The 18,472-nt window shown below is 38.9% G+C and overlaps 1 protein-coding gene across 2 annotated transcripts in view; it reads left to right on the top strand.

The window, feature by feature from the left end:
- Positions 1-2,252: 2,252 nt before the first annotated feature.
- TRPC3 (transient receptor potential cation channel subfamily C member 3) overlaps positions 2,253-18,472 on the top strand; it is a 288,110-nt gene continuing 271,890 nt past the window's right edge. The window contains exon 1 of one of the 2 annotated variants that reach the window (XM_082247949.1): positions 2,253-2,674. In XM_082247949.1, the coding sequence (XP_082104075.1) occupies positions 2,469-2,674 (206 nt within the window). In that variant the 5' untranslated portion in view covers positions 2,253-2,468. The remainder of the gene's footprint in view (positions 2,675-18,472) is intronic. The other variant, XM_082247950.1, reaches the window with a different exon arrangement.

Below are 18,472 nucleotides of genomic sequence, written 5' to 3'. Positions count from 1 at the left end.
TACCACATGTGAGACTTTTTCACGGCCTGGCCACAGAGAGAGGCCCAGCATGCAGGGAGCACCATCAGGTGTTCTAGGGACCTAAATTACACATCTGTCATTTTTTTCCACAAGTTTTTTTAAAATGTGGAAAGAAAATGAAAACACACTGATGTGGATCCACTGATAGGGTGGCACTGATGAGCACTCACTGATGGGCACTGATGTGCACTATTGGGCACCAATGAGTTCCTTATAGGGCACTGTAGTGGCACTGATGAGCACTAATAGGGCACTGTAGTGGCACTTATGAGCACTGTATTGGCATTGATAAGTACTTATTGATGGCAGTGTAATTGCACTGATGGACACTGTAGTGGCACTGATAGCACTGTAGTGGCATTGATGGCACTTGGGATCATGCCTGCCCATGCTGCTTCTGTGTTTTTCTCTCCTCTCCTCACACCGATACAGCGTGTGAGGAGAGGAGAGAGAAACACCGCAGCAGCGCGAGCTGAACTGAATATAATCCCGGTTTGTTGACAAGTGTGTGATTGGTCCTTTACCCCGATCCATGATACGCTGGGTCCCATGGACCCAGCAATCATGGACACTTCTGGATGCACACCCCAGTGGGCGTGCAAGAAGCGTGAGCACATCAAACGACAGCTTCCCAGAACTAGCCAGCCATGCTGTAGTCATCTCTAGGCTATAGCACAGTCAGCATGTAGTTAAAGCTGAACTCCAGGGAAGTTTGAAAACTACCTTTGCAGTGGGGCTCCCCACCCCCATGCAATGGTTAAATGCTCATTTGCATCTAGAGCAGGGGTCTTCAAACTATGGCCCTCCAGTTGTTCAGGAACTACAATTCCCATCATGCCTAGTCATGTCTGCGAATGCCAGAGTCTTACAATGCCTTATGGGACGTGTAGTTTCGCAACAACTGGAGGGCCAAAGTTTGAAGATCCCTGATCTAGAGTATCATTAAAGAGCAATTGTACTTACCTTTTTCCCTTGCTACCCTGGCATTCAGTGTTCTCCTCTTCTCTTCGATGGTCTGGGTATTCTGGGTTGTGGAGAGGCCCTTGATATCTTCAGTATCATTGCAGGACTGGTGACCCTACATTGTACTCGAAGATGTCAGAGGGCACCAGATAGTTGGTTCAAAAGGCCGATCAGATGTAGAGAAGGAAGCCTGCAGGAGTGAGGGATAAGACAAGTAAAATTGCTTTTTATTGATACCCTATGCAAAAACAGGCATTTAACCCTTGCAGTGTGGGAGGTAGTGCAAGCTGTTTTTTTTTTACATTTTCCCTAGAGTTCAGCTTTAAAGTCTTCGGCCCCTTTTTACATGGGCAGTCCGATCAGGTCCACCTGTCAGTTTCTTTCAGGTGCACCTGATCAGAAGCTTCATGTTAGTCTATGGGCAGCCAGATGTAAACAGATCTGCATCCGTTTACACTTGATTACCTTCGAGTCTGTCTATGTCTGAAAATAAATGGAAAAGGTTTGTGTCCTTTTTCATATTTTCGGACCTAAACGTGACAGATCTGAGGTAGTCTGATATAAATGCATGTAAGTTTGCTTACATCCAGCCAATCTTTGATCTAACATGGGTCTGAAAAGCTCCCTTTTTAAATGCGTAAGAAAACAAAAGTAACATCTGATCTGATTTAGCAGGAAATCTGTTCATGGATCCCCTACTGATCGGATCATACGGCGCCCATGTGAAAGGAGCCTTATAGCCTAGAATCCAATGGATGAACAATGTTCTTTTACAACCAGTCTTCTAATTGACTTATCCACCTCCTAAAAAATATGACCACCATGCCCCCTGTCCAGACCTACCTACAATTCCGGCAGTAGGTTCATCTGCTCTATACTGTTACTACTAAATACATTTGCACAGTTGAATGATGCAGAGCTTCCTCTCATGTAATGAATACATCAGTGAGCTCCAGGCTTCCAGATACAAATATTACAGACACTTTTAACCCCACAGATTCCACTTAGCTTAGTTACAGTACTTCTTGAAGAGAAGATGCTTTTCCTGCACCCACCCAGTACGCCTTTCTCCTTCTGTCTCATTTGATAAACAGGAGATCCTGTGCTGTGTGACTTTGCTTTGCCTCTGAGTAATGATGTCGTGGTCCAGGCACAAGTTATATTGATGGCTAAGTAAGAGAGAAAGACAGGCAGTGAGAAAAGGAGTGAGAACCAGAAAGGGGGGGGGGGAGGAGAGCTCAGACAGGAGGAGAGAAGCAAAAGAGCAGCTGCTAGTGGCTCTGCATTTGCTACTCTTTCCCCATCGTGATCACTCTTCAGTTCTCTGCTGGTACCCAGCTGCACACATTCTCAGCATCCTTTACCAGTTGAGTTTACCTGCCCTGCTGCCTCAGCCTCCTACTACTCCTTGAGGACTGCTGTCTGCCCTGTACTGGATCAAGTGTCCTCTGCTGTGAAATCACAGAAGCCCTGGGGATTCCTGTATGTCCACAAAGGGCAGGAAATGCAAGGAGCTGCCCGCTGCCAGGGTCAGCTTCCCAGACCTGGGGGAACGCGGGGGATGGCTAGCAAAGAATGGAGGGCAGTGGGCACCTCTGCCTCAGCCAAGAGGAGTACTGGTCTTGCCTGCAGAGAGCGGCTCTTTAATGGCTGGGGGATCTCCTAGTGACGGCTACCACTTTACTTCACTGTGAGTATACCTTATGTTACTATTTTATCCCACATGAGAGAGGAACCAGGCTGTCAGGATGGATAAACAATCAGGCTCTTTGGCAAAAAGTTTCCATAGACCTTAGTACTTTTCTTCACAAACTTAGGTTATGGATTTTTACTTGACCACATTGTGTGGTTTATTTAAAGTAGATTTAAACCCAGTCACTAACATCTCATATAAACTTTAAGACATTCAAAAGTAATTTGCAATCCTTTTAAATCTGCAGCTTTAATTTAAAAAATATATGCTGATCCTGTCGTATAGTTTTTCTTTCCGTGGGGTGACAATTGTCTGTTAACTGTACTCCTACGTTGTCACCCTGTCATGCATGTCCCTAAAGAAAACCACAAGATGCACAGATATGGTCTTTTGTAGTGACTACTAGCAAGCGTGCAGCAGCACTGAGACATCTATTTACACTATATATATATATATATATATATATGTATATATATATATATATATATATATATATATATATACAGTATAGATATCCATCTATATATAGGTATATATATCTATACAGTAGATATCTATCTATCTATCTATCTATCTATCTATCTATCTATCTATCTATCTATCTATCTATCTATCTATCTATCTATCTATCTATCTATCTATCTATCTATCTATCTATCTATCTATCTACATAGATAGATAGATAGATAGATAGATAGATAGATAGATAGATAGATAGATAGATAGATAGATAGATAGATAGATAGATAGATAGATAGATAGATAGATAGATAGATAGATAGATAGATAGATAGATAGATAGATAGATATCTACTGTATGTATATATATATATATATATATATACCTATAGATAGATATCTATAGATAGATATCTATACTGTATATGTATATATACAGATACTGTATATAGATATATACAGTATCTATATATATATATATATAGTGAAGGCAATGTTTTATGAAAAAAGCATGGTCATTTTTATGCTACATTTTATACATTTTAAAAAACTAAACGTCATCAAGTAGGGTTTAGATACTGATATTTTGAACATTCAGGCTTCAAACTGTCACTTTTCTTGCAGAGTTTCTGTGCAAAATCAGTGATGTGCAGCCACACATGCAGAACAGTACCAGGCGATGTGTAACCTCCAAGCAGTGTGTCATTCACAGCAAGAACATATGGGTAGATCAGTAACATCAATGAGATGAATGAACATTGCAAATGGTTCCATTTTGTAATTATTTTCTTCTAAACACTGCATGCATATCAAGATTTTTTATCTAGTCATGTTTTACATGAGCAATTTGGAATGGAATTACTTCCAGCCTTTTCTGCTTGTCTCAGTGACTTATGAATGAACTTCAATAATCTTATTTCTTGCTAGGACACAGTTAAATTGCTGCCGGTGGATCCATAAGGACATTTATATCTTTCCACAATTCATCAGAATTTTAGTGGAGTACATTATAATCATTCAACTCAAATTAAAAAAGTAAACATGGCATCACTATTAAAATAATCCATTATTGTTTCCGTCAACAAATGTATAGCTTTCCTTTATACAGACTTTCACAGAAAGGAAATGCGAAGAGCAATGGTGATGAGCAAGTGCAGACAGCAAGCAATCAGAATTCATCTCTTACTCTCTGCCTACAGAATACAGAATCCTGGCTTGATGTCATTAGTTACTGTACCCATCATAGCTCTTTGCACTTTCTATTGGAATATGGAAGATAGAATAGGTTTCATTCTAAGGCAAAGAGATTATGAATGAATAGTTGCATTCCTTGTTAAAGCAGACAGATTAAGAATAGTTAAACTACGAGCTATACCATGACCCGGATAAATGAGAACCTTTATAGAAATAAATAGTAACATAGCCTTAGTGGCCATCTGGAGTTAACTCCATAATAACATTCTATTTTAAACTTTCATGTGACCTATTCATTAATTGCTTGTATGTGAAGCCACAATGCTTACAGAGGCAGCCGGAGATAATAGTAACACTGCATAATTGGATGTCTATCTTTGAATATTCCTTTAGGCAGGCTTCGTATAGACAAATTTACAAAACTGACCATGCGTGCGGATGAGATTATTTTGAATGACCCCAGTGATTCCACGGTTAACACAGGCTGATCCCTTAATGGTTAATGGTAAAATTAACAATATTTGCATCCCTCTAAATATTTCTATACTTGTGATGGCATAAAATAGTTAAATGAAAAAAATAAATAACTGCGAGAATGCTATCAGTTTCTTCATCAACTGTGGCACAGTCACCTAATGATGTGATCTTCAGTTGTATAAGATGTTTTTATATTTCAAAGATCAATATCTCGCTTATGACTCCTGCCTTTGATGCTGAGTATGCCATGAAGGACATAGGCTGGTACTCTAATGATGCTGTGTGTCTTGGGAAGCAAGTTTGCCCCAATTTCTTGAGGGGTTATATTTTTAGGCTATTATTAGAAAAAATCCTTTTTTTTTTTTTTTTGCAGGCACATCCTAAACTAGTGATTGTAGTCTGACATTGAAAGGAAATATACTATCTGTATTTAACAAAAAGAAGGTACCCATAAATGACTATGTAGGTTTGTATAGGGAAAAGTAAATCATTTCTGTAATAGATGCTAGAGGTATTAAAGTGTCATGCTTAATATATTATTGCTGGTAGAACTCACGCTTAATATGTATGTTAGCAGTCCCTATATTAAAGTCATTCTTGACACACAACCAGCAAAAATCCAGGTTATAATTGTAATTTACTTCCATCATAAGTGCTGGTTGCTTCAATCCAAAGGTATTCATTTCTGTTGTGTCTTAGGTATGACTTTTTTGATTGCTAATGTCAACATTGCAAGGCCTCAAAGGCGTAAAGGTTGTAAGAAAACTGACATCTTTTTTGTACAATAACAATAACAAATCAGTAGATAGTAGATTCATCTCGTATGCATACTAAGCAGGGTTCAAAAGGTTCTTTGGTGAAGATTGTGTATACTGCGTATGGCCAGGTTTATATTTTGTTCTAAGCTGTGTAGCCCGGTCAATCATTGATTTTTATTTGGGTTGTACAAAATACATAGTTAGTGAGGTTGAAAAAAGACATCAGTCCATCCAGTTCAACCTATGATGTGTGTGTGTGTGTTTGCTTTTAACCGTACATTGTATACCCCTGTATGTTGTGGTCTTTAAGGTGTCCATCTAATAGTTTTTTGAAACTATCAATGCTCCCTGCTGATACGACTGCTTGTGGAAGAGAATTCCACATCCTTACCGCTCTTACAGTGAAGAACCCCTTACGCACTTTAAGGTTAAACCGCCTTTCCTCTAGTTTTAGTGAGTGGCCACGTATCTTATTGTATCTCCTTTCTCTGAATAGTTTGTTCCTTATGCTAGGGTCACCAGTACAGTATTTGTACATTGATATCATATCCCCCCTCAATCGTCTCTTCTCCAGAGAGAAAAGGTTCAGTGCCTGTAGTCTTTCCTCATAGCTGATGTCCTCCATTCCCCTAATTATTTTTGTTGCCCTTCTCTGGACTTTCTCCAGTTCCAGCACATCCTTCCTGAGGACCGGTGCCCAAAACTGGACAGCATACTCCAGATGTGGCCGGACCAGAGTCTTGTATAGTGGGAGAATAATCTCTTTATTTCTGGAGTGAATCCCCTTTTTTATACATCCCAGAATTCTGTTGGCTTTGCTTGCGGCGGCTTGATTACTCTTAAAACACATATGCTGCATCATTAGATAAAATGTATTTTTACTCTGACTTCACCTTGTTTTCACCTTTATTCTTCTTAGTGCTTTTGGTATGGCGGTACTGTCATTTCAGAAGTAGAATAGCTTACAAGGGTTTTCATCCAAGCATAGATGTAGTGCTCATTTTTGCTAGAAATCTTATGATCTGAGAACTCCTGCTTGTGATGCAGGACAGAAATTCCCAAGCAAGCCCACAGCAGGCTCCTTGCTATTTTCACATAGAGGGAGCACATCAGGAAGTTTATATCCGATTGGTGATAGAGGAAGTAAAGCAAGGGTGAAGAATTTACATGCTTCAGGAAGTACTTTCCACTGAACATGTATGGGGACCACCAGGAGAGCAAAACAGATAAACAATGGCTCCATAGTCAGCACATATAGATCATACAAAATACTAAATCTAAAATCTTATTTAGTGCTTGTGGTTAGCTCAATACAACTTATCTATTAATGTGATGGGGAGTGCTTGAAGAGCAACTAAAATTAACAAAAAGGACCCAAAACTCTTAAAATCCAATGCTTAATTTTGGCATGACCAAAGGATGTAAGGTAAAAATGATTAAACTGATGAAAAAGTATGATTGCCTTTGGTGAATGAAAAATGTAATAGGATTTGTTTAGTGCATTATACTGTATTTATTTATGAAAAGCCATCAATATCAAATAGGCTTTTTTGGGCACAAGGCTTTCAGATGTAGCAGAAAGGTTGCATGATGATTAAATTTATTGCATGTGTATCATTTATCTTAGAAATATGAAGGTGTATTGGGTAGAAGAGAGATGCACAGCCATGAGTCTAAACAAAACACATTTTTAGTTTGGATATGCACCAGATAAATTATCTAGCCAGTTCTGAATTAAAGCTGGACGCTTGAAATACCAGCATCGAATTATTCTTGTGAGCTCTGGGGGGGGGGGGGGGGGGGGAGTCCTTATCGTACCTAAATTCTCAGCTCATTTCCCTTATTTGGCATTACCATTGGACATCTAATCAGTCAGTCCAGCCAAAAGTGACTTACCGTATGTCTTGGATATTTCACCAGTGGGGTCTTCCTATTATTTCTTTATTTCTTTCAACGTCTAATTGCTCCTGACTATGTTCCAGAAACTTTTGCTGTCTTGGGCATAATATTAAATTAATTAAAATGCACAGATGAAGAGTGAGAACACCTGATAATGGACTCAACAGGTGTGCAGACCAAGGTAATCAAAAGCAGATAATCCCCCGATAGTGTCTTTGGGAAATATAAGAAATTATCAGGTGGTTTGGCTATCCATATTCTACCAAAAACTGAAACCTCTCATGCTTTACTAATAAGAACGAGAATCCAATCAAAGGGGAGGTAGGGCAAAGTTAAGATTGTTAGTGATGAGACCTCATTAGTAGAATCACTAGAAGATATGAGAAGCAGAAGAAAGTATACACTATTGTCTTTTGCTGTGATTCTCGTGTACAGTGTGCAATGAATGTCCAAAAAAAGTTTTGTGTCATATATACAATTATTTTGCATTAAAGAATACTTTTATTTGGCTTTGGACTTAGTGGGGAGGGATAGGAACCCTGTCAGTTTTTTTTGCTGTCTGTTCCCACATTAGGGATTCCTCTTTTCTCTTTGTCCTCTACTGCACATGCACAAAACACATACTGCATAGAGACAGGTCCTGTATCCCCCTAGACTAGAGAGTATGATATGATTCCATAAGGCTATAGGTAGGGGGTATGGACCAAAGGCACATTATCCACGCCTAGGCTATGAATAAGAAAGTGAGAAATAAAACCTCCTATAAAAGGTACTTAATACTCCCAAAAAAATTGCCAAATGTGTAAATTTAGGATTCTGCAATAGATAAGATGTGAGTAAAGGTCCACTTTAACACACGTGTTAGTAAATTAGCCTATGTGCCCTATCACAAATTCTTTAGTAAACCAGGCTCTTTAAGTTCTTGACATTTACCATGTTGAAGATGGTCTCGGAATAGAGCTCTTTATAAGTAATATATTTCACCTTGTCTTTAATGGTCTTTGGCATTATATTACATTGATTGTAATATCCATTCTTATAATATAATAACAGCTCTGGTTCAGATTTGTGAAATTACTAACTATTATAGCTAATGATATTACACAGATAGCTTTGAAAACTGGGCATCAGAAGGTGATTGCATCTCAACATCCTTCCATGAGCATAATGAATTGTAAAGAGTGTTTGCAGCCTGTTCTAGGAGAGAGCTTTTGCTCAAATGAGTAGCTTAAAACACACACATCTAAATGAACACGGCTGTGGGTCTGCAATGTGTCAATCCTCTTATCTTTCTGTCTGCCTAATTAAGTAATTATCGATGTAATATACTGTATACCCTGTTTGAAGTTTGAGTTAACAACAGCTCCCTCTGCTGCACAGACAGTGCTTCATTAGCCTTCAGCTTCACCCAGTCTTGACTCTAGAATCCCAATTCATCAGTAATTATGCATAATGCTGCATAGTGCTCTTTATAAAAAGATTTCAGTTTTCTAGTAATTTTTTTCAGGTAACAGTAAAAACAGAAATGATTATTATCCTAAGATACAGTAGCTGTTGTTTTAGTAATCAGATGAGACCCCAGATGTTAGGAGGTGAGCTTGTTTTACGCTTATAGCAGGGGAAAAACAGGAGAAGTAGTCTTAGGCAGTAGATTAGTAGGGTCAGTATATTTAATATATATTTTTTTTTTTATATTCAATTCGTTTCCACGTATTATAAATATGAAGCATTTTTTTCTTTCCTTATTTTTTTGTTAACATAGATGTCAAAATGGAGCACACAGCCTAGGTAGCCATGTATGTGATATTGTGCACCATGGGTAAGTGGTCAGATTATAAATAAGCCTTTACAAAAACAAAATGGTTGGTTAGTCACTGTTCTTTAACAATACATGCCTGTCAAGTATACCAACCTATTATCAGTGCATGCTTGTTCCAGACTCACTATATAAAAAAGTAAGGGTAAAAATTACAGCTCTGGAGGTTGCATCTTCTAAAACAGTTCATCAGTGGCAGCTCCCATATTTTTATTAGGTTCCTTCTATATACTGGTAACATATTATACATGCTGCCCAGGGCCGTCTTTGATAGTGATTGGACCCTGGGCAAATATTTTCTTGGGCCCTCCAAAATCCACTTATTGCAGGCAGTGCGGGCTCAAGGGGCAGCTGTTTTGGACCCCACAACAATGACTGGGCCCAGGGCAGCTGCCCCTTTTGCCCTGTGTTAAAGACGGCCCTGATGCTGCCTATTGCAAAGTCATAGGTATTTCTAATGAAGGTGCACCTTTAGGATGCATTCCCACTGCTTCATGTGTGTTTAGTACATTGCCATTCATTTTCAATGGAGCATTTTCAAAGCTTATATACAGTGTAAAGAAATGCATCAGCCTTCAGTATGCAATGCATGTAATAAAGAACACATGTGATACCTTATGGTGTGCTGAAAAAAATCAGTTGGCCTCTGGAATCCATTGAGGGCCCATTAAAAATGAATGGGGATACAACCCTATTAATATACTATTCCACACAAACCTTTGTAAAAATCCATATGAAGCTTTACTAAATACATCTATTCCTGATCTCTTTTGCACTGAACCAGCTTTTGTTCTTCATATCTTTTGTGACTCACAATAGCAAAAGTCTGGAAAACACCAACTTTGAATTTTGAAGCAGTAAATCATTGACTTAATAACATCATGGTAAACAAAAAATGTACTATTATTGTAGCGGATGCTCATTCCAAATTTCTCACAATTTAGTCCCCCCCCCCTCCTCGGATTGGTTATTATCAACCCTCCAGATTTGAGAATAAATTATTATCTATTTAGCTGTACCTGGAACAAACCTCTAGGGCCCTTCCTCCCTCCCCCTCCCACTTTAATTCCACTCTTCTTCTTTTCTTCTCATTTGCAAATTTACTACTTTTCTGCTTTCATAGATCTCTTTTATACAAAATTAATTAAAATTGTATTGCCACATTCTTCACGTGGACAATCAACAATGATTTATTGTTACATTTAACTGCTGTGCTTGATCAACACAACACTGTTTTCATTTAAACTACAGTATCTCACAAAAGTGATTATACCCCTTATAATTTTGTAAATATTTTATTATATCTTTTCATGTGACAACGCTGAAGAAATTACACTTTGCTACAATGTAAAGTAGTGAGTGTACAGCTTGTATAACAGTGTAAATTTGCTGTCCCCTCCAAATAACTCAACACACAGCCATTAATGTCTAAACTGCTGGCAACAAAAGTGAGTACACCCCTAAGTGAAAATGTCCAAATTGAGCCCAAAGTATCAATATTTTGTGTGGCCACCGTTATTTTCCAGCAGTGCCTTAACCCTCTTGGACATGGAGTTCACCAGAGCTTCACAGGTTGCCACTGGAGTCCTCTTCCACTTGTCCATGATGACATCACTGGGCTGGTGGATATTGGAGACCTTGCACTCCTCCACCTTCTGTTTGAGGATGTCTCACAGATGCTCAACAGGGTTTAGGTATGGAGACATGCTTGGCCAGCCCATCACCTTTACCCTCAGCTTCTTTAGCAAGGCAGTGGTCGTCTTGGAAGTGTGTTTGGGGTCGTTATCATGTTGGACTACTGCCCTGTGGCCCAGTCTTGAAAGGGAGGGGATCATGCTCTGCTTCAGTATGTCATGGTACATGTTTGCATTCATGGTTCCCTCAATGAATTGTAGCTCCACAGTGCCAACAGCACTCATGCAGCCCCAGACCATGACACTCCCACCAACATGCTTGACTGTAGGCAAGACACACTTGCCTTTGACTCCTCACCTGGTTGCTGCCACACACGCTTGACACCATCTGAACCAAATAAGTGTATCTTGGTCTCATCAGACCACAAGACATGGTTCCAGTAATACATGTCATTAGTCTGTTTGTCTTCAGCAAACTCTTGTGCATCATCTTTAAAAGAGGCTTCCTTCTGGGACAACAGGCATGCAGACCAATTTAATGCAGTGTGCAGCGTATGGTCTGAGCACCGACAGGCTGACCCCCCCCACCGCTTCAACCTCTGCAGCAATGCTGGCAGCACTCATAAGTCTATTTCCCAAAGACAACCTCTGGATATGATGCTGAGCACGTGCACTCAACTTCTTTGGATGACCATGGCGAGGCCTGTTCTGAGTGGAACCTGTTCTGATAAACCGCTGTAAGGTCTTGGTCACCATGCTGCAGCTCAGTTTTAGGGTCTTGGCAATCTTCTTATAGCCTAGGCCATCTTTATGTAGAGCAAAAATTCTTTTTTCAGATCCTCAGAGAGTTCTTTGCTATGAGGTACCATGTGGAACTTCCAGTGACCAGTATGAGAGAGTGATAGCGATAACACCAAATTTAACACACCTGCTCCCCATTCACACCTGAGACCTTGTAACACTAACCAGTCACATGACACCGGGGAGGGAAAAAGGTTAAGTGGGCCAAATTTGGACATTGTCACTTAGGGGTGTACTCACTTTTGTTGCCAGCGGTTTAGACATTAATGGCTGTGTGTTAAGTAATTTTGAGGGAATTCTAATTTACACTGTTATACAAGCTGTACACTCACTACTTTCCATTGTAGCAAAGTGTAATTTCTTCAGTGTTGTCACATGAAAAGATATAATAAAATATTTACAAAAATGTGAGGGGTGTACTCACTTTTGTGGGATACTGTATGTATGACATTATAATTCCTTGTTCTTGATAAGAAAATGTACTGACTTACATATACAGTATATGCGTTCTGATATGGTATCGGTTACATCCAATAACCTCTTTATAGCCAATGTGATTGTCTTTTATACTCAATAAAACTTTTGCAAAATAAAATAAGTTGGGAACACAGGTCGACATGCCAAGAACATATTTTAACACATTTAGGAAAACATAGATAAGTATATGGGGACCCTAAAAAAAACCCCAAAAAGTTTACTCTAATGTTGGCCACAAAACCACACATGCATTAACTATTTTGTAATGGATTGCAATTTTTGATTATATTTAGTTAATTGTATTTATTTTATTAAACAAATGTTTTGCAATTTGACCCAATTTGCAATTGTTATTTCAATTGACCAAACATGGTAATGCCCAGCTTGTGTTATCACAGTCTAACATTAATCAGGACCCTGACAGAAATAACAAAAATAAGTCATTTTGTGCACTTAGTGAATTGCTGCAGCAGGGTGGGTGCTGACAAATGTGGAGCTGCCGGCTAGACAAGTCAGATGAATTGGGTGGCAGAGTAGGTTGCCATACAGTTGTAATGGAGGAAAGTTGCTGCTTTAGTATAACAGAGTGAATTATACACAGAGAGTCCTTTACACACTAGTGATCAGCTTATAGACAGTGCTTAATATCTTGCATGCTAATTACCCACAGACCAGGCACTCCGAGACATCATCCTGACATATTCCCAAATTACACAGCCATATGCAAGAACCATTTATATTAGAAAAGAATAGCGCACACATGCAAAAGAAATGACTTTCAAATATGGAGACAATCCATAAATAAAAATGGGGATTTAGTCCCACCATATGGCCATATCGTGCTCAAGCCCACCACTACGTCAAAGTACCCCATTATCAGTGGGTCCTACACTATCCATAAAAAAGGGGTGAATCCAGCCTCTCTTACCCTTGGAGACAAAACTCCTTGCTGGGAAGGTGTGCTAATGCACTACAGGGGACTCCTCCTATATCTACTTGATAGTGGACACCAATAGAGTACAGGTGTGTGTGGGGGTGGGTGTGGGTGTGGGGTGCTCAACCTCAGAAGTCTGGTTAGACCGAATACATAATAAACAAGCAAAAAATTGGGGGAGCAAACCCTGAACATGTATATCTAAAGCCGGTGCAGCTATGGACCAAGCAACATGTATATTAAAAAAGAATAGCGCAACCATGCAAAAGAAATGACTTTCAAATATGGAGACAATCCATAAATAAAAATGGGGATTTAGTCCCACCATATGGCCATATCGTGCTCAAGCCCACCACTGCGCCCACCACCATTGTTCTGCATGAAACATCATGAGTCACTGAGACAGGAAGTCCTGTGGACACAAAGACTGAAAGTTATACAAGTATAGTACAAAGGCTGAAATATATACTAGTATGTTGGGGAAGGGAAAAAACCTCTGTTAGATTTTCTTTGTTGTCTAAGTCCTTACTGAAGACGTTTCTTCTCCCTTCCATCCCAAATTGGAACCCAGAAGGTCAAATGCCAATAAAAACCTGAAAAAGATTCTCCTTCTCACTCTATTTAAAAACAGAAAAAAATATATTTAATTAAAATAAATTAAAATAAAATAGAGTTTCTCCCTTCCTTACCCCATCCTCTCTATGGAGTGAATGCTGGACATCCACTCCCGCACCGCTTTTCAAACACAAGCTCCTAATTATAAAAGGTAAAACCTTACCACCTAGTAACAAACCTTTACCTGTGCTCATAGACACAAAGAGAGATGAGAGAGTATTCAATCAGAACACAGGGCGAAGAGAAATATAACGAAACAACTCTTCCTGGAAATACTTGACAACAAAAACTCCTCCCCTCCCCATAGTAGTTATATATCTACCTCTATCTCCCCATCACAGGCAGTACAGCTTTTGATTTTTGTCATTGAACTTTACAAATATTGGAGATTTGCTTTTCTATTCTCTACATAGCTAATTATATCTCTAAATAGATATGTTATGCACTTGTTAATATTAATATGTTTCCTTTATGCATACAATGTCATTCGTTTTCCAACCATTTTATCCTACAATCAGATTGTAAAACTGTTATACATTATACTGCCTTTTTGAATATGTCTCGATAAAGCATTACTTTTGAAAAAATAAAAAATAAAATAGAGTTACACTTAAAAAACAATACTTTGCAAAATAGTAAATTGGACAAATAAACCACAAATTACTGAATTATTTAAAAAGCTACCGACAAGTTCCGAGAACTCTTGCCTTTGAGCTAGCTCAAACCTGGCACCCGCGAGGTTTAATATTCTCTTAAACTCCTGATGCAACGATCCAGATTGTAAAATCTGACATGGGACGTGTTTGTCCAATATAAAACTATTATGTATTTGAGGAAAATTGGAGGGGCTATGGCTACCAATTGCTATAGTAAGCATAGTAAGCAGTAAGCAGTTAGTAAGCAGTTAGATTTTTTGTTTTCTGCCAAGTTTCCACATTCAAGGATATATATATATATATATATATATATATATATATATATATATATACACAGTATATAAATTATATATTATAATGTATAAATGTAAACAGTATAAATATATATAATTCCCCTTTTGCTAAATAAAAAAAGGTTTAAACAGAATTCTGGAAAATAACTGCCTCGTAGACAGGTTTACATTTTAGTGAGAACAATGGCTACTATGTGAAAGCTAGGTTCTGTTAGAACTTTAATTTTACTTGCCTTTCATATGGCTGTCACTTGGGCAATAGCATGAATTACTTTCAAAGGAAGAGTGACATGAAGAGTGACAAGTTTACATTTTTGGAACAGAACTATCAGAGTTATCTCTTATGAAGTAGAACATTGACTACTGAGATAGCACACGTTTAATGGAGGACAGCCTACAATGGCCATCATAAAGTGCAGCAAACTGCTACACAATGAACTGTATTTTAGGAAAAGCGTATGTCACATGCGGCATTTCTTACCACACTAATTTTAGATAATTTTAGATAATTTTAGATAATTGGCTGCAAAGTATTGGGCCTTGCACCCTTTTGATTTCTGTAGAATTTATAAAGGGAGTTTCCTTTTGTCTTTTATTGGTCTTACAACAAGTACAGAGTGATTCCAGAATAATGTGAAGTGGGATGGAAGTGTGTTGAAAGTTTGTGGATTGAGGGTATAAAGATCAGTGAGTGTGTGTTTTAATTATTAAAAGTCAGCAGCTACACTTTTTGTAGCTGCTGACTTTTAATAAACACAAAAATGGGTGGAACCCTGCTTTAACAGAAAGAAGGAGACAAAATATGTTAACAAACCACAAATGCTTAGCTTTGTTTTATGGATTAGATGCTTGGCACATCAAATTCCAGCCTACTAGATCCCCAAAGGCCTGCTAGCAACTAAGATGTTTCTGTATATTTTCAGAACTGGAGACTCTGTGGTAGACCAAGCAAAATTCAGTGATGGTAATCAATATAGCAGTTTGGTACTGGACAGTAAAAAAATCGAAATGGGTGTAAAATTGAAAATGAAACATGCAAGATATCAAGTCATGTGCACTTGGTATTTCTTATGTTTATAAGCTGCAGCATTTCTGTTATTAGTGTTGAAATACCTTATACAAAATGCAAGAGCAACTTCTTCTTATCAAAAGAATGTGGCTTGACAGGGTGCAGTTCCAGTTTGATAAGGTATGCATTGTGTTTAAACTCGGGGAGAGCAAAAAGTGTTATACAAGCAACATGATCTGAAAGCTGACAGCATAAACTATAAGAACAGTGCATCTTAGATTGTAAGCTCTAACGAGCAGGGTCCTCTGATTCCTAGTGTATTACAGTGTATTGTATTTGAACTGTCTACCCTCAAGTTGTAAAGCGCTGCGTAACCTGTCGACGCTATATAAATACTATATAATAATAATAATTTACCTGGGCACGTGTCCTTCCAATGCTGGTAGTACTGTAGCACGCTTACAGTCAATGCAAATGATCTGTAGATTGGACATGTTCAGATTTCTTAAGTTATTGTTTATCAAAAGGTACCTTTTTTTAAAACGCAAGAAAGTAGTTTTTAAATTATGAAATATTCTATGCTTATTGTGATGTTGAATGGCTATTGATATAATATTCAACAGTTTATTTTCCCTATTGGACTGTTTTTTTTACTATCATAGTGTTTGACTGCATTACATAATCTAATAAAATGATCACGTAAAAAAGTTGTGCAAGCTAGGACTTAACCCTTTGGTGGTTCAGTGGATGTGCAGTTGGCTAAATGATTGATATCAGAGTGTAGTTGTAAATGGTGCTCATTGGAGAGTGGTGTATAACAAAGCTTTGTACTAGGTCCTGTTCTATTTAATCTGTTTGTATATAATTCAACTGAAGGTTTAGTGGGTAAGGTACGTCCATTTGCTGATGACACAAGGTGTGCAAAAGGATTGATATCCCCGGAGGTGTCCGTAACATGGAACATGATTTGGCATTTCTGGAAGATTGGTCAAAGCAGTGAAAACTGCTAGTCAGTCAGTGTTTTTAAATGTAAAATAATGCACCTAGGGAAAAATAATCCATTGATAGAGTACAATATTGGGGGTGCAGTGCTGGCAAGAACTACAGAGGAATAAGATTTGGGGGTACTTATTTCAGATGATTGCAAAATGAGAAAACAGTGTGGCCATGTGGTGGGAAAAGTAAACAGAATTCTAGGGCGTATCAATGGATCATCAGCAGGATGGAGGAAGTCCTCATTCCACTTTATACAGTACATCTTTAGTTAGACCTCATTTATGGCACTTTTCCACTGCAAGTACCGGCTCGGCTCTACTCGGCCCTGCTTGGCCCGGTTTGCTTTTCCACTGCTGGTACCGCATGGTACGGTGTTGGAACGGTTCGGTACGGTACGGTATAGTTTGCTTTTCCACTAAAGTAGTACTAAAGTTAAGTGGGTGGGATAACAACGATTCTCTGACCAATCAGTGGCTAGTAGTAACTGCATGCAAAGGATTGTGGGATATGGTACCGGTATGGTACCTCTTGGAACCACAATCGAGGTGGTACTGTTTTTGAGAGCCGTACCGTTCGGTTCCATGCAGTGGAAAAGCGCCACCGTACCGTATAGAACCGTTCCTACACCATACCATGCGGTACCAGCAGTGGAAAAGCACAAAAGCGAGCCGAACCATTCGGTTCCACACATTAGAGTGTCCAGTTCTGGAGACCTCACTTACAACAAGATATTGATAAGATAGAATAAGTCCAGAAAAGGGACACAAAAAATGGTAAAGCTCTGAGGGATAAAACATATCAGGAGTGACTTCAGGACCTTAAATGAGAAGTGCAGGATGTAAAAAAAATAAACATAAATACTTACCTATGTGGCTGCAGCATCGGTATGATCGGTATGATGCTGTAGCTATCTCCTGCTGACTCTTAGATCAAGAAACCGAGCAATCATATGACTGCTGATTACCAAGGATAGAGCAGTGACTATCAGTCACCACTCTCTGCTCTACCTCTCCAGTCTCCAGTGCTCACTGGAGTGCCTGGCTGTGGAGGGGTCAGGACTGGCTGGCTCAGGCTCTAAGTGGTGCACTGAGAGACCGAGGCAGCTGACAATCAGGAGTCTGGGTGGACCCTGACATTGTTGTCAGGATACATGTAAAGAATGAAGCTGCTCTGTGACGTCAGCTGACAGCAGACCTTTGACTGCTGGCAGCTGAATCTGGGTCACAGAAGTGCAGAAATAAGTGCACTCCTGTGACCCAGAAGAGAAGTATGGCCAAAGTCTGGAAAAGGAGGAATGAGCACAGGGACACAGCAAAAGGAGAAAAGAGAGACATGATTGAAATGCTTGAATTCATTAAGGATGTGAATAAGGTACAGAAAGGCAGTATATTAAACACGTAGCTAAGATCAGGAGCCCAGGGACATGGCCTCAAACTAGCCTGAGGAAAGTCTGAAAATATTCCTAGAATGTATTATATTACTGAAAGAGTAGGTTATTCTCAGAACAGACTTCCAGCAGAGGTAGTAAATCACTCACCAGTAAGTTGATTCAAGCATGCTTAAGATAAACGAAGATCTATAATCAGAGTAACAAGTAAAAAGGGTAAAAAAACAAGATAAATATATATATATATATATATATACACACACACACACACACACACACTATATTACCAAAAGTATTGGGACACCTGCCTTACAAGCACATGAACTTTAATGGCATCCCAGTCTTAGTCCGTAGGATTTAGTATTGAGTTGGCCCACCCTTTGCAGCTAT

The sequence above is a fragment of the Pelophylax lessonae genome (genome assembly GCF_965119305.1).
Source record: "Pelophylax lessonae genome assembly, chromosome: 1".
In the NCBI taxonomy this organism is placed as follows: Eukaryota; Metazoa; Chordata; class Amphibia; order Anura; family Ranidae; genus Pelophylax; species Pelophylax lessonae.
Note: the sequence above shows the minus strand (reverse complement) of the source record. Positions and strands in the feature narration are given on the sequence as shown.